The sequence below is a fragment of the Myotis myotis genome, unplaced genomic scaffold, assembly GCF_014108235.1.
Source record: "Myotis myotis isolate mMyoMyo1 unplaced genomic scaffold, mMyoMyo1.p scaffold_m19_p_19, whole genome shotgun sequence".
In the NCBI taxonomy this organism is placed as follows: domain Eukaryota; kingdom Metazoa; phylum Chordata; class Mammalia; order Chiroptera; family Vespertilionidae; genus Myotis; species Myotis myotis.
This window is the reverse complement of record NW_023416323.1, coordinates 7024680-7046985: the sequence shown is the minus strand read 5'-3', so window position 1 is coordinate 7046985 and position 22306 is coordinate 7024680. Positions and strand designations below refer to the sequence as shown.

Below are 22306 nucleotides of genomic sequence, written 5' to 3'. Positions count from 1 at the left end.
ATAGAAATAACAGCTGATTCTTATCCAGCCCTCACTCTGGGCCAGGCTGCAGTCTCAGCATGAAGTTTCATGTGTCAACTGGTTTAATCCCCACAACAGCCCATTAGGGTACGTACCATTATCACCTTCATTTTACAGGTAAAGAACCCGAGACCCGCGCGACCAGCATGGCTCAGTGGTTTGATTCAGGCTCAGGGCTCATGCCCGGGTTGCTGGCTGGATCCCCAGTGTGGGGCGTGCAGGACGCAGCCCATCAAGGATTCTCTCTCATCATCGATGTTTCTAGCTCCCTCTCCCTCTCTCTCCGAAATCAATAAAAATCAATATATTTAAAAAACAAAAAAAGAATCCGAGACGCATCGAAGCCGAGTAACCGGCCCAGGGCACACAGCTCAGAAGCAGCACAGTCCCGCCTGTGTTTTCTGCGGCCAAGGGGTGGGGGTGGGGATGGTCTGGGGGAGAATCGGTGGGCTTAGCTTGTGGGGGGAGGCAAGTGGGAGGAACTGGGAGGAAGATGAAGCCTGCGAACGGGAGGGGGATCCCACGGGTCCACGGGTCGCAGGCGCTGGTGCCAGCACACCTGGGCACCGAGGGATCCGTCAGGGGCAGGGGTGGGGGTCGAGGTCCGTACCCTGGGGGCTCCGCAGCTGCGGGGTGGGGCGCCTGGGGGACAAGCGCAGCCTTACCCGTCTGGGCGCTCAGCTGGTGGCCCGCTTGAAGGTGGCGGCGGCGGCGGCGTACCAAACCTTTCTGGGTCCCCCTTCTCACGCCCCGCCCTGGGGGAGGGGGACGGGTGGGCGTGGGACGCCCAGGACCGGCCGGACCTGTGGGACCCGGGGCCCTAGTTGTCTGCGGAGCCTGTCACTCGGAGAAGACAGGCTCTTCCGGGGCTGGGACGGCTGTGGGCGGCGGGATGCCTCCGCGCCTGCAAACTCATAAATACCGCAGCCGCACTGGTGGCCGGAGACGCGCGTGCAAGCAGTTGGCGCCCTCGAGGGTGAGCCGGGACCTGGAGGGCGCCCCCGCCCCAGCTCCCTGCTCTGGCAGGTCCTGGGGAGCTGGGACCTAACTGGAGCCGGCAGGGAAGGGCTGCGGAGAAGGGGGGTGGGTATAAGGTGGAGATGGGGTGGGTGAGGACTGGGGTCACAAAGGCAGGATGGGGTGCTGGTAGGGGGATGGCAGAGGGGACGGGGCCGCTCCAGGTAGGATGGACTTCTGAGGGATCTGGGGGTGGAATGGAGCATTCAGGTCACTAAGACCAAAACAGAAGGCTGGAGGATGGAGTAAAGTGATGAGGTCCCTGAGGGCAGGGTGGAATGCTAGGGATGTAGGGAATCAGGTAGAAGAAACTGGGGTTACTAAAAGCGGAATGGAATGCTGGGGGGTGGGGTTACCAAAGGGAACTTCCTACTTGAGCCCCCTCTCACTCCCAAGCCTCTTGTGCCGAGAGTGAGCTGTGGTTAAGAGCCAGGGCTCATGGGTTCCAATCTGGGCTCCATCACATCCGAGCTGTGCAGCTGAATCACTGGGTTGCTCATTTTCCTAATCTGTGATATGGGCTGTTGATCACAGTGGCCACCACACGGAGGAATGCTGCGAGGCTCCCATGAGTTAATCTATGCAAAGTGCGAGGCACCCAGGAGGCTCAGATTGCGTTGGCTGCTTGGTAGTGATCATCTTTTTGTTTGCTCTCCAGCATCTGGATAACCATCCCTGGAAGACCTCCCTTCCATCCTGCCTCACTCCCAGTGACATTGCCTGATCCCGCTCCATTCTTCATCCTCCCAGTCCCTCCTGCTCTCCCTGACGGAATCTAACCTTCTGCGGCCCCCATCCCTTTCCCCTCTCTGCCCCCTCCACCACCACTATGGGCCCCTTTCTTCCCTGCTGGTCCTGCTGCTGTCTGCTCCTGTTTTTCTCCCTGGGAGTCCAGGGGGCCCCAAAGGATCCCAATGCTGCCCCGGAGCAAGTCCACCTGTCGTACCCAGGTAAGAGTCTGTGACCCCTCCCAGGACAGTTCCCAGTGAGGCCCATTGGGTTGGGGGCTCAGGAATCACACACTGATGGCTGGGAGGCCCTAGGCTGGTGGCTGGCCCTTCCTGAGCCTCAGTTGTCTGCCACTGTTAAGTGGGAATCGCCAGCAGGGTTGGTTCGTCTGGCTGTGTGGGAGATGATTCTGGTGCCCAGCCTATCGTAAGTGCCCTCCAAAGGGGGCTGCTATTGCTCTTGTTCGTTGTGTAACCGCTCATTGTGTCCCCACAAGGCTGTCTCCTGATCCTTGATCACGAGGTGGTGGTGCACTGGGTAGTAAGGTCTTGGGCCATGGACCCTTTGCATACAGACTCCTGGGTTTGAATCCCAACTTTGCTACCTACCTGCTGTGTGACCCTGGGCAAGTGACTTCACTTCTCTGGACAACAGAATAACAGTAGTGTGATCTCATAGTGAGGAATAAATGAGATATTACCTGTGAAGTGGCAAAAAGAAAAACAAACAAATACAAAGCTTGGTGCGTAGCAGAGGTTCTCATAGGTTTTTGTCTCAGGACCCCTTAGCACAGCTACAATTCTTGAGAACCTCAAAGAGCTTTAGTTTATGAGTTATAGCCATAGCATTTGCCATATTAGAAACCAAAACCATTTAGAAATATTTATTGTCATTTAAATGAATAGTAATAAACCCATTCTGCATTAAGGTAAATGACATTTTTCATGAATAATAACTATATTTTACAAAGAAAAGAAATCTAGTGAAAAGAGTGCCATTGAGTTACATTTGTTTAAGTCACTTTAATGTCTGGAGACAGCTTGATCCTCCTCACATCTGCTTCTGCTTCAGTCTGTTTCGATAATATGCTGCTTTGGAAGATATATATGAAGAAAATTTGGTCTCATGCAGACATGTGGTTGAAACAGGGAAGAGGATTTTAAAAGGAGTTTCAAATAATTGTGGCTATTCTTTTTTTTTGCACCAAAACTCAACCCACTCTCCTGTGTTCCTTCCTTCCCTCTTTTCCTCCCTCCCTTGCTAATTATTTTGAAATAATTCTAGACTTACAGAAGAGTCACAAAGATAGTGCACTTCCGGTACATCTTTCACCCAGCTTCCGTTAATGTTGATTTCTTATGTGTCCATGGTACCATTGTCAAGCTAAGGGCTTAACATTGGTATCACATTACTAACTAAACCATGGATTTTTTTTTCATATTTCACCATCTTTTCCACTAATGTCTTTATTCTAATCCAGGGTCCATTGTAGGATCGCATGTTGCATCTAGCTGCCATGTCTCTTGTCCCCTCCTATCTGGGACACTTTCTCAAATGTTCCTTGTTTTCTGTGTCCTTGACACTTTTAAGGAAGATAGTTTCTTAAAGATTAGTTGCAATGTGGAATCTGAAACTGCATGAATGAACTAGCTTTGGCATTTGTTGACCCAGTGACCTTGGGCAAGGCACTGTGCCCGGAGACCTCTGAGACAAAAGGAACAACAATAAAATCCATCTCAGGGAGCTGCTAGGAAAATCCAGAGATCACAGCTGTCCTTTGACCCACAAAAGGATAGTAGGAAATATACTCTGACTAAGTGCTTCAGAAGGATCACTCAACTGACCTCATTCTGGGCCTTAAGCTCTTGGTACTATTGTTATTCCCATTATACAGAAGAGTAAACAGGCTCGTGGAGATGAAGAGTCTGACCCTAGGTCACACATTCTAGAATTTGAACCTAAGCAACTCAAGAGCCATGGTATTTGTTTTAAGACATTATATTTTGTACTAATTTTAGACTTAACAGAAAATTTGCAAAAATATTATAGAGTTTCTATATCCTTCCACCCAGTCTCTCCTAATGTTAACATCTTACCTAACCATGGCACTATTTTTTAAAAAAATATTTTTATTGATTTCAGAGATGAAGGGAGAGAGAGAAAGAGATAGAAACATCAATGATGAGAGAAAATCATTGATCGGCTGCCTCCTGCATGCCCCATACTGGGGATCCAGCCCACAACCCGGGCATGTGTCCTGACTGGGAATTGAACTGTGACTTCCTGGTTCATAGGTCAACGCTCAATCACTGAGACATGCTGCCAGGCTGGCACTATTATTAATACCAGTCACATTGGTACAATGCTATTAACTAAACTACAGATTTTGTTCGGACTTCACCAGTTTTTCCACCGATTTAGTTATTTAACATTTAGTTGTTGTGTCTACTTAGTATCCTCCAATCTCCAGTTTCTCAGTCTTTCCTTACCTTCCATTATTTTGACATTTTTGAGTATTGAGCAGGTATTTTATAGGACATCCCTCACTTTGTGTTTGTCTGATATTTTCTCATGATTGGAGCTAAGTTATGTGTTTTTCTGGCAAATGACAAAGATGTGATGCTGTGTCCTTCCTAATGCATGATGCCGACATGGCTTATTGCTATTACTGGTGATGCTGACTGTCATTGCTTAGTTCTTGGGTTTCTCCATTGTACAGTTTTTATTCTTTACTTTGTTGTTAATAAATATCTTGGGGAAGATTCCTTGAGACTACAAAAATCATATTTCTTTTTAAACTTGTCCACTAATATTAGCATCCATTGGTGAATCTTGTCCGCAGCAATTATTAGCATGATGTTCACCTAATTGTGATTTTGTAATCTTCTAATTCTCTCTTTTCATCTAATTGAAATTTTATTCTAAAGAAAGGCTGTCCTTCCCTCCTCCATTAATTTATTTATTCAATTATTTCTTTATATCAGTATAGACTCATGGATACTTATTTTATTCCATGGCTTAAAATTCTGTACTATCATTATTTATTTTGTGGCTCAAATTGTCCCTGATTTGGTCTTTTGCAATTCCTTCAGAATGGCTTCTGTGTCCTTTTATTTTTATTTTTTATTTTTGTTAATCCTCACTCACAGCTATTTTTTCCATTGAATTTTAGAGAGGGTGGAAGGGAGGGTGGGGAAAAGAGGGTGGAAGGGAGGGTGGTGAAGAGAGAGATAAACATTGGTGTGAGAGAGACACATCGATTGGTTGCTTCCTGAACGTGCCCCGACTGGGCTAGGGATTGAACCTGCAACCCAGGTATGTACCCTTGATCGGGAATCGAACCTGTGATCCTTTGGTGCTCGGACCAATGCTCTGACACTGAGCAATGCTGGCCAGGGCAGCTTTTGTATTCTGTTCACAAAGCCCCTTTATTTTTGAGCACTTCCTCACTGTCTGGCACCTCAAATTATTCCAGGCTCATCCTGCACATTTCCTGCCCATCTCTGTAATCACCAACTTCTCCAAAGAGCCCTGATTCCTTCCATTGGAGAATGGGTAATTAGAAATCAAGTTCTTAACACTAGGTGTGCTCATTGCCACTGAGGTGTGATTGTTTCTAGGTCCTCACAAATGAACTAGGCCATACGTGTGGGTATGTTTATTAGCACGTGCCACGTCTACACTTCTGTATCTATCTGTGTATATATATATTTTTTAATATATTTTTTATTGATTAAGATATTACATATGTGTCCTTATCCCCACGTTACCCCCTACCCCCCCCCCCCCCCCGCTCATGCCCTTAGGCCCCCCCCCATTGTCCATGTCCATTGGTTAGGCCTATATGCTTGCATATAAGTCCTTTGGTTGATCTTCCCCCTTATCCCCACCCTCCCCTACCTTCCCTCCAAGGCCCGACAGTCCAATCAATGCCTCTCCGTCTCTGGATCAGTCCTTGTTCATCAGTTTATGTTGTTCATTATATTCCACAAATGAGTGAGATCATGTGGTATTTATCCGCTCTCCAGTTCCATCCATGCTGTGGCAAATGGTAAGAGTTCCTTTTTCTTCTTCCTCTTCTTAAAGAATACCTTTCAGCATTTCATATAATGCTGGTTTGGTGGTGATGAACTCCTTTAGTTTTTTCTTATCTGTGAAGCTCTTTATCTGACGTTCTATTCTGAATGATAGGTTTGCTGGATAAAGTAATCTTGGTTGTAGGTTCTTGCTATTCATCACTTTGAATATGTCTTGCCACTCTCTTCTGGCCTGCATGGTTTCTGTTGAGAAATCAGCTGACAGTCGTATGGGTATTCCCTTGTAGGTAACTGACCTTTTTTCTCTTGGTGCTTTTAAGATTCTCTCTTTGTCCTTTGCTCTTGGCATTTTAATTATGATGTGTCTTGGTGTGGTCCTCTTTGGGTTCCTTTTGTTGGGGATTCTCTGTGCTTCCTGGACTTGTAAGTCTATTTCTTTCACCAGGTAGGGGAAGTTTTCTGCCATTATTTCTTCAAATAGGTTTTCAATATCTTGCCTTCTCTCTTCTTCTGGTACCCCTATAATTTGGATGTTGGTACTTTTGAAGTTGTCCCAGAGCCTCCTTACACTATCTTCATACTTTTGGAATCTTTTTTCTTTTTCGGTTGGGTATTTTTTGTTTCTTTGTATTTCAAATCTTTGACTTGATTCTTGGGATCCTCTTGTCTGCTGTTGGATCTCTGTATATTATTCTTTATTTCAGTCAGTGTATGCTTAATTTCTAGTTGGTCTTTTTTCATATCCTCCAGGGTCTCACTAAATTTATCGGCCGTTTCCATAAAATTCTTGAAAAACCTTATGACCATGGTTTTGAACTCTATATCCAGTCGTTTGCTTTCCTCCATTTCTGTCATTTGTGACCTGTTTCTTTGTCTCAGCATTTTTTATGCTTCCCTGTGTTGGTAGAGTGGTTTTGTGTGCTAGGTGTCCTGTAGGGCCAAGTGGCTCAGCCTCCCCAGTTACCTGAGGTGGACACTCTTGGTGCACCCCCTTGTGGGCTTTGTGCACAGTCTTGTTGTAGTTATGCCTTGATTGTTGTAGGATCACTGGGAGGAATTGACCTCCAGGCCAATTGGCAGTGAGAATCAGCTATGTCTGCAGTGGGAGAACTTCTGTGCTGAAGACACCCTTCTGGGGCAAGACTTGCTTCAGTGGGGCTTTGGTGCTCACTGAGTCTGCCCCCTGAGTGTGTCCCTTATGGGTCTGAGGAGTTGTAATCCGGATGGTCCCCCTCTGACCACTGGGTACACTGGCTCTTGGATCTAAGGAGGTGCTAATTTACCCTCTGCCTGAGGTTACCCAGCAGGAGCTACAAAGAGAACTGCATATTCCCCTTCCTTTTTTGGAGTTTGGAGGTGCCCAGATGAGGCCCAGCTGTGAAGCAATGCAAGCTGCTGTGGGGCCTTGGGCCTTCTCTTGGAAGTTCTGGGTCTGTCTGGCCCAGCTGCAATTTGTTAGGTAATTTTCAGGTTGCAAAGGGCCAGGGCATTCATATGCAAAAGCCTCTGCCACAGCCTGGGTCGGGCGGGGTCTCAGGGAATCAAAGGGCGGAGCAAGCAGCTATGGCTGGTCTTCAGCCCTGCCCTAAGGGGCACGTCTCATTGTGTCCCGATAATTGCTGCAAGCACCTCTGAGGGAAAGCCGCCCTCGAGTTCCGAGTTCTGCCTGCTGCCAGACAGTCCAGTTTCTCCCTGTATGAGTCCTGGGTCCCCAGAGACTTCCCGGAACCGGAGTTCAGAGCAGTCGGGAGCTTGTGACTCCCTCCCGATTCAAAAAGACAGCCGCGTCCTCAGGTGCCAGCCCCTTTCCGCAAGCGCGTGAGCCTCCGTACCTCTGCACTTTACTTCTGCAGCTCCTCTGGCTCTCAGTGTGCTTTTCTCTTTCCTTCTAGTTGTAGAATTTCCACTCAGCCAGCCTTCCTGTAGTTCTGGATGATGTCCATTTTGTCTTTTCATTGTATTTTTGAAGTTGTTGTGGGAGGCAGCAATTTCCTGGTGTTTACCTATGCTTCCATCTTCCTGATCTGCTTATCTGTATATATATTAAATGCCATGGGATCATACTGATACCTCTGATTTCAGTCCAACATCAAAGCTTTATTTTTCCTTCTTTCTTTGTTTGTAACTTCTTTCTCCAACATTGAGAACCATAGCTCCCACTATCTACATACACTTACTTGCTCAGTGCTACTCTATAATAATAAAAGGCTAATATGCAAATGGTCATCACACCCTCACGCCATAACGACTGATCAGCAGGAGGCTGCATCCCTGCCCAGCGCCCACTGGGGACGTGATGCACCTGCAGGGCTTGAAGGGAGTGGGGCTGGCTAGGTCTGGGTCTCGCCCAATGGGGGTGAGGCCAGCCAGACCTGGGTCTCGCTCGATTTCAAGGCACACACGGGTGGGCAGAGACTTGACTTTGGGTCCTGTGGTGTGCCCCAGACTCTGACAGGAGGGAGGAGGGAGCCAGATACCCACACCCAGGACCCACACAGCAGGGCAGCAGCAGTTAGGGGTGATCAGGCCAGCAGATAGGTGAGCAGTTAGGAGCCAGGGGTCCCAGATTGTGAGAGGGATGTCTGACTGCCGGTTTAGGCCCAATTGGACATCCCCTGAGGGGTCCTGGATTGGAGAGGGTGCAGGCTGGGCTAAGGGACCGACCCCCACCTTTTATGCACTGGGCCTCTAGTATAGACATAAAGTCAATTCAGAATTGTTTGCCAGTATCCCTGTGAGAACACTTATTGAATGATGGCACTTATATGCAGTCCTTTTTCTCTGTTATCTTACAGTGCCCAGTCAAGACCTATTTTCCACAGTTACTTTTCTTCCCCAACCCTTCAGCGTGGTTACTTTATTCATTTTTAAATATAGTTACGTCCATTTGTTAGTGTTTATATTCCATACTAGCTTCTCCCTACATCCTGGGTAATTTTGTTAGTTTACTTTTAGGGTGTATGAAGGAGATATGAAACATGACTATAGCTTTTAGAATTCAGAATTTTTATGCAAAAAAGCTAGACTCAGAGCGGCATCCTCCCTCCTCATTCCTACTTCCCCATTTCTCCTTTCCCCTACCCCTTACTTTCCCAACCACCCCAGGTAAGTAATCCATCTCTTTAGTTTCTAGTATATCCTCCCTGTATTTTCTTTGTACAAATGAGCATATCTTTGTGTATTGTCTTATATCCTCGTCCAGGAAGAGTAGCTAACTATACTCATGTATACTTTGCTTTTTAAATTTATCTGTATGTCCCAGACGTCATTCCATGTCCTACAGCTCCCAGAGCTTGTCCTCTTTCTTTTTGACACTGCATAGTGCTCCACTGTACACATGTTGTAGGGTTTATTCAGTCACCCTCCTACATACGGGCCTTTCAGTTGTTTCTGGTATATGGTGATTGCACACAGTGTGGCAACCAGTAACCTTGTGCGTGTGCATTTTCATGGTGCGGGTGAAGTTATTATCATTGCTGTTGTGACATGAGGGAACCGGGAACCAGATGGGAGGTGAATACGCAACATTACACTATACCTCATGATATTTTTAAAACCTTGATTTGGTTGTTAATGTTTAAGAATTCGGAACAATCACTTAAAAGTCTGGATTTGTGTATCTATCTATATATACTCGGGACATAAAAACCACAATTTAAAATTTACTCTAGAAACTGACAGATTTGGTGGCACTGGGCCTGCTTCTTGCATGGCAGGTGTCCCCAGAGCTGAGCGATGGCTGCTCCTTTTAGACCAGGCAGAGTCTGCAGTTTGCCACCACCCGCCCCCACAGCTCCATACTGTCTTGCTCCTTATAGCTGGCCCTTTTCCCCATTTATATTACCTAGCTGGCCTCTAGACATCTGAGTTTATAACCCCTAAATGATATTATGTATGTAAAATAATACATAAGGCCTGCACATAGTAAATAATAATATTAATAATAATAATATCCATTCACTCATATAACCCTAACCATGCCAGGCACTGTTTCAAATACTTTACTTATATTTATTAATCTATGCCTCATAACAACCCTGTAGAATAGGTACTTTATTATTCCATTTGACAGATAAGGAAACTGAGGCACAGCGAGGCAGTGACTTGCCCAAGGAAAGCACAGCTTGGAAATGGCAGAGCTGGGATTGAACTTGGGAAGCTCCACAACCTCTGTCCTAACTACGGAGTCTTCAGGAGCTGTTAATCATTGCCCTCACTCTCTCTGCACATCTCTACCTGCCCTGCCAGGCCTCACTGCCCAGCCCCTCTCTATTCCTTTCTGCCCAGGTGAGCCGGGCTCCATGACTGTAACCTGGACCACATGGGTCCCAACCCAGTCTGAAGTACAGTTCGGGCTGCAGTTATCAGGGCCCCTGCCCCTCCGGGCCCAGGGCACCGTCAGCCCCTTTGTGGATGGGGGTTATCTCCGGCGGAAGCTCTACATACACCGCGTCACGCTGCAGGGGCTGCTGCCGGGGGTCCAGTATGGTGAGAGGGGTCCCGGCCCGGGTGTTGAGGAGGGAATGGGAAGAGGAGTGGGATATGGATTGGAAGCTGCCACTGGCAGGTGGCTCAGGCTGGGCTGGTAACTCCTCTGCGTGTCTGAGACACTGGGATAAAAATGAAAGGTGTTGGGGACCTGGGGTGAGATGGACAGAAGAGGCATGGGTCAGACTCATCCAACCCCCCCTGCCTCCTTCCTCTACCAACTGAAGATGGGTGGGGGTGGAGGAGACACCCGGAGGCCCCCCGCTGACTGTGACCTTCCCCTTCCCCCCAGTTTACCGCTGTGGCAGTACTCAGGGCTGGAGCCGGCGGTTCCGCTTCAGGGCCCTAAAGAATGGGTCCCACTGGAGCCCCCTTCTGGCTGTATTTGGGGACCTGGGGGCTGACAACCCGAGGGCCCTACCCCGGCTGCGCAGGGACACTCAGCAGGGCATGTACGATGCTGTTCTCCATGTGGGTGAGGCATTGGCAAGGGTGTGCCTGGAGGTATGGGGCGGGGGTGGGGTGGTGGGAGTGGGAAACTGGGATGGGAGGCAACACCAGGACTGTAGAGGGGGCTGGGGCAAGGGCCAGTGTGGTCTGAGGGGACGGGATGAGGCTGGCCATGGAGATGGTGTCTGTTATGCCGGACCCCCGGTTAAAATCCAGCTCCCACCTTAGAGCTACTGCATGGTTTTCTCCTGTGTTATTATTACTGGACTAAGACGTGTTCAGAATTCAGGGGACTGTTGTGACGACTAAATAAGCTGGCATTGCCCGGCACGTCAGTGTTAGTTATTATCATTGTGCTGTGACTTGAGGGACAGAGCCAGATGGGAGGTGAAGCCTGGGCTGGTGTGGTTCGAGGCCACAGACTCGAAGTGGACCCCTCGGTGCGATTCCCGGATCGTCACTAACTGGCTCTGTGACCTTGGGCGAGTGCTTAACCTCTCAGGCCTCAGTTTCTCCACCTGAAATGGGATGATAGCACCCACCTCAGAGAGTGTTTTGAAGATTCTAATGATCAAGCATGTACAGGCTTTGGGACTGTGCCTGGTGTAAACCCAGTACCAGACTATGTCAGTCTCAGGGAGGGCACAGGAGGCCGGCAGAGACGGGGCCGCTATGATCAGAGCACAGGAGACTAGTTTGGTCCTGTGGGGTCTCAGGGGCCAGAGGTTCAGGAAACACTTCAAGTGCACACATGGGTGGGTGGGAGGCAGGGGTCAGAGAATGGGATGGCTCAGAGGCCAGAGGATGCCCAGCCCACACCTGAGCAACCAGTCTCTCCGTCTGGAGAAAGTAGAGCTAGTTCTGGGTCCTCACACTCCCCTCGCCCGCTGCCCGCCTCCCCAGGAGACTTTGCCTACAACATGGATCAGGACAACGCTCGTGTCGGCGACGAGTTCATGCGTCTCATCGAGCCTGTGGCTGCCAGCCTCCCGTACATGACATGCCCTGGGAATCATGAGGAACGCTAGTAAGGGCCAGGGGCCTCGGGGTGGGCATGGGCCTGGCCGATGAGAACAGATAGGTCCTCTTTAGTGTTTCACCTTAGTCCCTCATACTGCAGCAGCTCCTTTGTGGTAGTGAGAGGAGAGGAGGGATGGCCTGGGAGCCAGACTTGACCTCAGGGACCTCAGGGTCCTCAGGAGGTGGGTGGATGGGGCACCCAGACCCTCCCCCCATCCTTTTACTTCCTTTTATCCAGCAACTTCTCTAACTACAAGGCTCGCTTCAGCATGCCCGGAAACAATGAGGGCCTGTGGTACAGGTAACCTGGGGGATTGGGCGGGGGGGGGGGGGGGGGGGCACTGGCGGACTGACCTTGCTGCCCTGAAGGATGGGAGATGTAGCACAGACCCTATCTCTGATCCCTGCCTTTTGACCCCTCAGCTGGGATCTGGGCCCTGCGCACATCATCTCCTTCTCCACCGAAGTATATTTCTACCTCCACTACGGCCGCCACCTGGTAGAGAGACAGTTTCACTGGCTGGAGAGAGACCTCCAGGTAACTGGGTGGAGGTCCCTGTCACCTCTTGGACCTACCTCCCCACCCCTCCTACTGCCACCTCTCACGCTGGCCCTTCTCTCTAGAAAGCCAATAAGGACCGGGCAGCCCGGCCGTGGATCATCACCATGGGTCACCGGCCCATGTACTGTTCCAATGCGGACGTGGATGACTGTACGTGGCATGAAAGCAAGGTGAGGACCCCTCCCTGGGCAGGGTGCTGAGAGCCAGGAGGGGGTCTGCCCGGATCATCCCTCACTCTTTGCTCCTCCTGCCCAGGTTCGAAAAGGCCTCTTCGGCAAGTTATTTGGATTAGAGGATCTTTTCTACAAATACGGTAAGTGACTCGGGGACCGGGAAGTGCTCCCTGGCCCCGGTCCCACCCTCAACCTGGACGCAGGGGCCTGACCCCCACTTGCTCTGTCTCAGGGGTCGACCTGCAGCTGTGGGCTCATGAGCACTCGTACGAACGACTGTGGCCAATTTACAACTACCAGGTGAGGTTCAGGGAGGGCTGAGGGCTGCTGTCAATGGACCCTCCTGAGACCCTCTGGTCTGGTCTGGAATGACTCACCCCTCTTCCTTGTCCCCTTCTCCAGGTATTTAACGGCAGTCGAGAGATGCCCTACACCAACCCTCGAGGCCCTGTCCACATCATCACAGGATCTGCTGTGAGCAGGGCGGCAAAGGGTGCCTCTGGCTTCTCTCCTGTTGCTATTTATGGGGGGTTGAACTTGTACCAGCTGGGGTGCTGCATGCTTCATACAGTCACTATCACTAGCTCAACCTAGCAACATGCCCACTGTACAGATGTGAAAACAGAGGCTCAGACAGTCAAATACTCATTGACAGTCACAAGTTCAATAGGTGACAGGGGTTGGGCACTTGCCCAGGTCGACTGGATGGATCCACAGGCAGAGGGCTTATTATTATTATTACTAGAGGGCTGGTGCATGGATTCATGCACATTGAAAGGAAATTAATTAGAAGAAATATTTTAGAGGCCAGGGAGGGACCACAGGAGACTGGCCGGCCGGGAGGGACGGAAGGAGGGCTCCAGGGTGTGTCTGGCCCTTCTCGCCCAGTCCTGATTGGCCGGACCCCAGCAGCAAGCTAACCTACCAGTTGGAGTGTCTGCCCCCTGGTGGTCAGTGCACGTCATAGCAACTGGTCGAACGGTTGAACAAATGGTTGGACACTTAGCATATCAGGCTTTTATTATATAGGATTGTAATTGAACTCCAGACTTCATTCACATTCCACCCCTTTGTCACTAATGGCCTATTTCTGTTCTAGAATCCCACATTGTATGTAGTTATTGTGTCTTCTTAGTCTCCTCCAATCTGTCACATCCCTCAGTCTTTCCTTTTCTTTCATCATTCACATATTTGCAGACCCTCGTGTTTTGCAGAATGCCCTCATTTTGGGTTTATGTAACATTTTTCTCATGCTGAGATTCAGGTATGCATTTTGGGCAAGACGATCACAGAGGTGCTGTCATGTCCTCTCAGCGCATCAGACCAGGGAATATGGGATGTCAGTGTGTCTCTACCCTGGAGGGGTTTCTCTGAATCACCAGCTTAAGGAAGTAGCTGCTGGGTTCCCCACCACAGAGTTATTATATCTCCCTTTTAAATTAATAAACATCTTGGGGGAGATCCTTTTAGACCATGCAAATGTCGTGTTTCTCCTCAAACTTTCATGTATACATGTGTATATATATGCACAAATTTTTGACTGTCAGTGGGTCTTGCCTGCAACAATTAACACTGTGGTGTGCTCCTGGGATCTTCCAGTTCCCTCCTTCCTCCTAGACTTATTATAATCCTCTTGTGAGGAAACGCTGTCCCCCTGCCTTTCTTATTTGGTTAGTTAGCTATTGATTTATACCGAAGTGGACTCATGGGTAATTATTTTATTCTGCGCGCTATGATCCAATGCTGTTGACTCTTTGCTGCTCAGGTTGCTCCAGCTCTGGCCACTGGGAACTCTTCAGGTCGGTCAGTCCCCTGTCCTTTCGACGGGCGCACTTCCTTGCTCTTCGGCACTATAAGGTGCTCAGGATCATCTTGGGGTTCCCCTGCCCCCACCTTGGAATCAGTCACTTCTGCAAGGAGAGAGGCTCATTTTATTTATTTTATTTTATTATTATTTTTTTCATGGTGAAAATGAGATTTTTAACAACACTCCTGAGAGCGGGTGCCCATTGTACAGGAACACCGAGAGGCTCATTTTAAAAGCTGATTCTTACAAATTAGTACGAGCCTCTGGTGATTAAAATTCAAACAGTACAGAGGTCAGGAGGTGAACACCAACCATCTACACCCCTTCTTACTCCCACTCTCAGCTGTTCCCTCTCTTGCTAGCATTTAGAATGTTCTCTGCATGTACAAGTTGTCTACATAGAAATGTGTTACTACATCACCCACTTTTTAAAATATATATATTTCTTTTTGATTTCAGAGAGGAAGGGAGAGGGAGAGAGAGAGACAGAAACATCAATGATGAGAGAGAATCATTGATCGGCTGCCTCCTGAACGCCCCCTACTGGGGATCGAGCTCACAACCCGGGCATGTGCCCTTGGCCAGAATTGAACCTGGGACCCTCCAGTCCGCAGGCCAACGCTCTATCCACCGAGCCAAACTGGCTAGGGCTCTATCACCCACTTTTTAAAAACAACTTGGATCACGCTTCATACCTTTGCAGTTCTCAACCTTGGTGCCCGTTAGAATACCTGAGAGGTTTTAAAACTCCGATGACTGGGCCCTACCCCAAACCAAACACTAGAACCTTCTAAGGATGGGCCCTGGTGATGCACACCTGAGTAGTCACTCCAGGAGCAGGAAACAGAACACAATCATCACCAGAGGCTCCTCAGGCCCATAGGTGATCGCTATTCTGATCTTTATTAGCACAGATTAGTTTTTCTCTAAATTAGAATTTTGAAATGATTCCACATGTATAGGAAAGTTGCAAAAAATAATACCAAGACTTTCCATATCCCCTTGACCAAGATTTCCCAATGTGAACATTTAACCATACTTGTTTTAATCTCTCTCTATGTATACATGTGTATATATGCACATATATACATTTTATTACTATTTTCAGATCCAGTGAAGAATACGTTTCAGAAATTATGCCCCTGTCCCTCTCTGTCTGTCTTTCCTAAAAAACAAGGACATTATCTTATCTCTTATCATTACAGTGTGATAATCAAATTCAAGTAGTTAACCTTGATAAAATGCTATTACTACCTGATCCACAGAGCTTATTCAGATTTAGCCATTCGTCCCATTCCTGTCCTTTAAATCAAAGCAAAGAATTTTTCTGGCCCAGGATCTAGTCTAAAATCACATGTTCTATTTTGGTGTCTTGTCTCTTTAGCTTCCTTTCATCGGAAACATTTCCCTACTCTGTCTTCATTTTTCATGACCTTGAAAAATTTGAAGAGTATAGCAAAATCATTTTGTAGAACATACCTCGATCTGGGTTTGTTTGATGTTTGCTCAGGTAGGTGGAAGTTAATCCCTTTTTGATAAGAATACACAAAATTGATACCGCGTTCTCAGGACATCCTCCTAGGAGGCAAGTGGTATCTCTTTAACCCCTTTAAGCCTCAGTTTCCCATCTTGTAGATGTGGTAGGGAACCGTCTCATTACTGATGGTGTTCACGCTGATCACTCCGTTAAGGTGGTGTCTGCTGGCCTCTCCACCATAGTCCTCTCCCCCCTCTTTTTAATTCACAAGTGTCTCCTGGAGAGATACTTTGAGGCTATGCAAATATCATGTTAAACCTCAAACTTTCACCACTAGTTTTACCATCTAGTGATAATTCTTGCCTCAGTCAGTTATTATAATGACGGCTGCAAATGGTAATTTTTTTGAGCTCCCTCACTCACCTGGCATATTCTCCTGTAAGAACAAGCACTCCCTTTTTGGTAATTTTAAAAAGATATCTTGGAGTGTCTACTGTTCAGCGAGGGTTGAGACCCTCCAATTTCTTCTGCTTTGCAATTGCATTTTCCCTTTAATGATACATCCTGGCCCCTTTCTATATCACCCTGCTTTGTAATGGTTGTGCTATAATTTACTTAACTGACCCCACTGATGGGCACTTGGGTGGCTTCCAGCTCGGGGCTTTTACAGAAAACGCTGCAGTGGACAGTGTCATACGGCCATGCGCTTTCCAGAAGACCCGGCCAGGATGCCTGGCTGGGTCAAACACGCACTTGTGAGCATTATTGACGTCAAGTTTTAACTGACTTTTTCTCCCTTGGGGGCAGCAGGGTCCTGGCCTGGCAGGCTGTTTCTGCGCCTCTGCGGGTCCCCGCCTGCCCGGCCACCCCGGTCTGAACAATTGTCCCTTGCAGGGCTGTGAGGAGCGGCTGACCCGCTTCACCCTCTTCCCGCGGCCTTGGAGCGCCGTGCGGGTGAAGGAGTACGGGTACACGCGGCTACACATCCTCAACGGGACCCACGTCCACATCCAGCAGGTGTCCGATGACCAGGTCAGTGAGGGGTGCCCGGGTCACCATCCTGAGTCGCCAGGCGCAGCTGAGAACTCTAGAGCTAGGAATCTTGGGTTCAGATCTTGCCTCTGCTACCTACCAGCTAGATGACCTCAAGGGACTTAACTTTGAGCCACAGTTTTCACATCTGCCAAATGGAGATGTTTAATAGTTTCTACCTCACAGGATGATATGGGGTTAAGTGACTTATTATGTATAAAGTACTTAAAACAACTTTTAAAACATGGTAAATTCTATAGCTACTCGTCAACATGAAGCAGAGGAAAGAAAAAGATAGGTGCTGGGCGGTGGGTAAGGGAAGCCAATACCATGTGCGTGTGGTCCAGGTGGCTTCAGGTTAGATGGACCCAAATGATCATGCCCACGTTTCTTTATTTTTGTTACTATAATTTTAAAATAATGATAATCACTATGATTTGTTGAGCACCTATTATGTACCAGGTGCTGGGCTAGACACTGTATATTTAGTAGCACTTTAGCCACAACAATCCCATGGGGAGGATTTTCTTTCCATTTTACAGATGAGAGAACTGAGGTCAGAGAAAGAAGGAATTTTCACCCAGCTGGAGGGTGACAGAACTGGCATCTGACCCCAAAGTCCATGCTCTTTTTATTACACGTAACTACCATTTACTGAGTGGCACATATGCCAGGGCAGGCTGTTGTGCGTATTACTTTTTTCTGTCCTCCCTAGTTTATGGAACGTGGAAGCTTGGCTCAGAGTCAGGTCACGTGCACAAGGCCACACAGAGTGGCTGCGCTGGGATTAAAGCGAGGTTTGTCTGACTCCAGGCTTGTGCTCTGACAGCAATAGCCTGCATTACACAGCCCTTTCCAAATCTCATCTCATTCCCACCACGTCTACAAGGTAGATGCTCTTACTATCATCTTGCAGATAAGGAAAATGGAGGCTCAGAAAGATCTAGCAAATTGCCCAAGGGCACACAGCACATCGGAGGCAAAGCTGGCACGTGAACCCAGGCTACCTGGCTCCAGAGTCTAGGCCAGTGATGGCGAACCTATGACACGCGAACTCATTTTTTTGGTTGATTTTTCTTTGTTAAATGGCATTTAAATATATAAAATAAATATCAAAAATATAAGTCTTTGTTTTACTATGGTTGTAAATATCAAAAAATTTCTATATGTGACACGGCCCAGAGTTAAGTTAGGGTTTTTCAAAATGCTGACACGCCGAGCTCAAAAGGTTCGCCATCGCTGCTCTAGGCCTTCAGTCCTTATGTCATCTTTTTTGTTACTTGCAGGATGGAAAGATTGTGGACGATGTATGGGTGGTGAGACCCCTGCTCCACCGGATGATGTACCTCTAGGAACGGGGCGACTCTGAGCCTTGCGGCCTATGTAACCGGACACCACCCATGCCCGGCTGGGGAGCCAGGGCAGGCCTTGACTCCTCCGCCTTCCTGAGGGCCCATGTGGATGAATGCGGCCCTGAGGGGGCTGGGCAGCTCCCCCTCCTGGAGAGGTGGGGGTCCCCAGCGGCTGTGTTCGAAGGGCAGTTGCGGACACAGACAGACACAGACGCACAGGTGGGTGGCACAGCCCTGCCCCCTGCTGCATAGCACCGACTGGGCGGTGCCCGCAGGGCCTCGGGAATAAAGAGGCTCATGGCTGTGGCTCCTTGGACTCTGCACTTTTGCTGGGGATGCCGCTAGGGCACGCCTCTCCTGCCTGTGCGGGAGAGGGGGTGGGGGTGAGAGGCGTGGCCAGCCCCAAGTCTGAAAAGTGGGCACGCCATCAGGCACCACTCTCCAGCAGGTGGCAATGGTGACTTGCCCCCCCCCCCACCCAGGCCTGCCCTCAGAGCACCCATAGCCAGAAAATGCTAATGACTGTCTTTTTGTGTCACAGTTCCCCAGCCTGGCAATGGCTTATCCTGGAAGTGGAGAAGGGTTACCACTCCTGCCTTCCAGCTGGGGTGGCTGACGAGCCTTAGGTGCTCATTGACCTGCTGTTTCCCTCCCCTTTCCTCCTTCCCCTGTTTCCCTTCTTCCTTTCTTTTATTCGACCATTATTTATTGAGCACCTACCATGTGCCAGGCCCTGTTCTCAGTCCTGGGGAGACAGCCATGAACAGGACAGAGGTCTCTGCCCTAGTGACATTCTACCCGGTGAAAGATGGCAAACCTAATAAATAAGTAAAATATATAATGGTGTCACTATTTAGTGATAAGTGCTCAGAAAAAGCAGGGAAGAGGGATGGAGACTAGGGGAGGGAGTATGAGGCAGGGGCCACATGGGCAGTGTTCCAGGCAGAGAAGCAGCTGGTGCAAAGGCCCTGTGCCACAAACGTGCCTGCCCTGTCAGAGGATCAGCGGGGAAGCCAGTGTGTCTGGAGCAGAGAGAACGAGGGGGAGGTGGGGGTAGTGAGTGAGGGGGCAGACTTGCGGGCCCTTGTGGGACACATCCTGAGTGAGAGGGCGTCACGGCAGGGCTCTGAGCCGGTTGATGAACATGCTCTGGCTCTGCTCTCCCGAAGGTGTCCGTGACTTCCACTTCTGCAGGCCAGCCTCACATCTGTCCTTCCGTTGCGCCGACTCTGTCAGCCTCCTCACATCTTATTCCCCCCCCCCCCCCCCCCCATCCAGCCCAAAACACACTGGCTCCTGGCAGTTTCTTTTTTAAAAAACTTTTATTTGTATTGTTGACACTATTGCAGATGTCCCCATCCCCCCCACACACTTTGCCCACCTCCACCCAGCCCCAGCCCCCTTTCCTCTAGCCATGACCTCACTGCTGCCTGTGTCTGTGGGTTATGATTATGTTCTTTAGCTAATCCCTTCACCTTTTTTCACCCAGTCTCCCCCACCGCCACCCCACCCCTCACCCCTGCCCTCTGACAGCTGTCAGCCTGTTCCATGAATCCATGCCTCTGTTTCTGCTTCGTCCGTCAGTTTATCTTGAACACACCAAGCTGCTTCTGCCGTGGGGCCTGTGCACTGGACCTTTGCTCTCTGAGTGCCCTCTCCCCAGCTCATCCCAGGCTGGCACCGTCTGAGGCCTCAGATCACAGCCTTCCCTGACAACCCAGTTAACATAACCACACCCAGTCTCTGTCCCACCCTGTGTACGTCAATTCTAGCTCTTGGCTTTCTACAGTTCTTTTACTGATTTGTTAACCATTCATTGTCAATCTGCCCTGCTGGGCTGGGGGTCTGTGAGGGTGGAGACCCAGACCATCTTGTTCATTCCTGGGTCTTTCACCTCCCTCAACCTCTCCCAGGCCCTTCTCAGGCTGGGTTAGGACCCTGGACACCCCCACTTCAACCCCGCCCTTTCTGGGTCAGCACTGTCTGGGGGTGGGTCTGTCTCCACCACTGGACTGTCAACCCAGGAGGGTGGTGTCCAGGGCTCGAACCAGCCCAGCCCAGCACAAGATAGATGCTTAATAAATATTTGTTGCCTTAATGAAGGCTGCCACATGCCAGATGCCGGGCAATGTCGGGGCAGACAGCAATGAATCAGAGGTGGTCAGGCCTGGCATGTTCTGTGTGTACTGAGGCTGTGAGCGTGCCCGGGCGATGGGGTCCACAGAGAGCAAAGGCCTGGCACGGGAGCCAGACAGAAACCCGGTTAAATCTCAGCTCTGCCACTTCCAGTGGGATGTGGAGTCCCTAGCCCTCTCTGAGCCTCCGTTTCTTCATCTGTAACAAAAGAATGATCACACCTTGTGGGGTTGCCTTGGGATTAAATGAGTTGAAAGCTTTGGTGTTGTTGTCCTTGACTCCTCTTTTTTTCATGCCCATAATCAATTACCTAATAAATTCTGTTAGTTTGTCTTTAAATTTATCTAGAATGTGTCTCCTCCCATTTGTAAGGCCACACCCTGGCCTAGTCCTATCCACCTTATCTCTTATCTTGGTCTTGCTGCTCCTGTTCCTGCCACCACCCTCTGCTTCTCAAACACAGCAAAGGGACCTGGGGACTCCACATCAGCCATGTCTCTCCCTTGCCTGAGCCCTCTTGTGGCTCCATCGCACTTGGGGCAAAAGCCAGTGTCCTCCCTGTGGACCGTCCCACATGAACTGACCACAATACCTCCCTGCCCTTATCTCCCACTAGTTGTCCTTGCCCACCCTGCTTCAAATCTATCAGGTTACCCTCCTCGGTTTTCACTGGCTGTTCCCTGGGCCTGGGACTCTGCCCCCAGTACTCACATGGCTCCCTCTCACTCCTTCAGGCCTCTGATCAAATCTCACCTTTTCAGTGACCCTTCTCTGACCACCTGTTTGAAAGAATATTTCATCCCCCACCTCCCAGCCCCTTTCCCTGCTTTATTTTCCTTTGGCCATTTCGACTTTGTGACCTACCATGTAGATACATGTTTAGTTATGTATTCTTTATTTCCTCCATCCGAATGTGAGTCAGGGTGCAGGGGTTTCTGCAGCCCCAGTACCCAATACATATTAGTTGCACATTGTAATTACTTGGATAGAAGTTGGTGGAATGAGTGAAGGAAGTAGAAATAAAGGTAAAATGCTTAACACAGACCTGGCACTGAGGGAGCAGGTAGCAAATAATAGGGATGATGGTGATTTAGGTGAATCAGATTAAAGCCCAACCCTTAGGGCACCTGCTGCTAGGCGCACAGGAGACAGACATGTACAGCTGGTTGCAACACCTGTGATATGTGACATGCACAGGAAGTGACAGGTGGCAGGGCCAGAGACTCTGAGGCTTCTGGGAGACAGAGCTGAGCAAGGCTTTTGGAGGCTGCACAGAGGCCTGCCTAAGCAGGACGGGGCGAATGCTCCCAGAAGCAGCAGCAGGGCCCAGGGGAGAGCTTGTGGGGTGGCTGGGGGTCTGTGAGAGATAAGGAGTGGAAAGCTGTGGGTTTTGGGATTCATTCATTAACAACTTTTATTTACTAAAGTCCTTCATTGCTCACATCAGTCAGAAATGGTTCTGCTGATTGTAGCCAAGAACCGTGAAAGATCTGTGCCTATGATGCAAGTGCTGGAAATGCTGTGGTGGCCCAGATGACATTTTCCTCCTGTGAAACTTAAATTCTACCCGGGGAGGTAAAGAAGCCCTGAAAACATACTGTCACATGGTAATTCCAGTGTGGGATAGTAACATTGCTCTAGATATGGTATTCAGAGAGAAGGTGACATTTGAGCCAAAAGACAGGGAGTTGGTCAAAGGAAAGACCTGGAAGAGTGACCCAAGCAGAGGGGCCAGCAGGTGTAAGGCCCTGAGTCAGGACTGAGTGTGTGTGTGTTTAAGAATCAACCATGAGGCCAGGGTGGCTGCTGTGGAGTGAGCAGGATTGCCAGGTACAATATGGATGCCCAGTTAAATTTGAATTTCAGATAAACAATAAATACATTTTTAGTATAAGTATGTTCCAAATATTGCATAGGATATATTTATCCTAAAAAAATGACTTGGGGTTTCTTGAAATTCCATTTTAATTGGGATCCTATATTTTTATTGGCTAAGTTTTTATTG

The 22306-nt window shown here is 49.1% G+C and overlaps 1 protein-coding gene across 3 annotated transcripts; it reads left to right on the top strand.

The window, feature by feature from the left end:
• Nucleotides 1-859: 859 nt before the first annotated feature.
• Nucleotides 860-20586, top strand: ACP7 (acid phosphatase 7, tartrate resistant (putative)). Of its 3 annotated transcripts, XR_004973692.1 has the most exons (14): nucleotides 860-997; nucleotides 1697-1988; nucleotides 10092-10292; nucleotides 10585-10767; nucleotides 11646-11769; nucleotides 12001-12063; nucleotides 12186-12300; nucleotides 12387-12494; nucleotides 12580-12637; nucleotides 12730-12797; nucleotides 12900-12971; nucleotides 16676-16813; nucleotides 18100-18384; nucleotides 19655-20586. XR_004973692.1 is itself a non-coding variant. In XM_036346695.1 (13 exons), exons 2-13 carry the CDS (start codon nucleotides 1868-1870, stop codon nucleotides 18163-18165), a joined length of 1317 nt encoding a protein of 438 aa, XP_036202588.1. In that variant the 5' UTR covers nucleotides 860-997; nucleotides 1697-1867; the 3' UTR covers nucleotides 18166-18472. The 3 variants fall into 3 exon arrangements, 2 of the variants coding, with proteins under 2 accessions (XP_036202588.1, XP_036202589.1); XM_036346695.1 differs by lacking the exon at nucleotides 19655-20586 and having other exon boundaries at nucleotides 18100-18472; XM_036346696.1 differs by lacking the exon at nucleotides 19655-20586 and having other exon boundaries at nucleotides 968-1104; nucleotides 18100-18472.
• Nucleotides 20587-22306: the final 1720 nt, after the last annotated feature.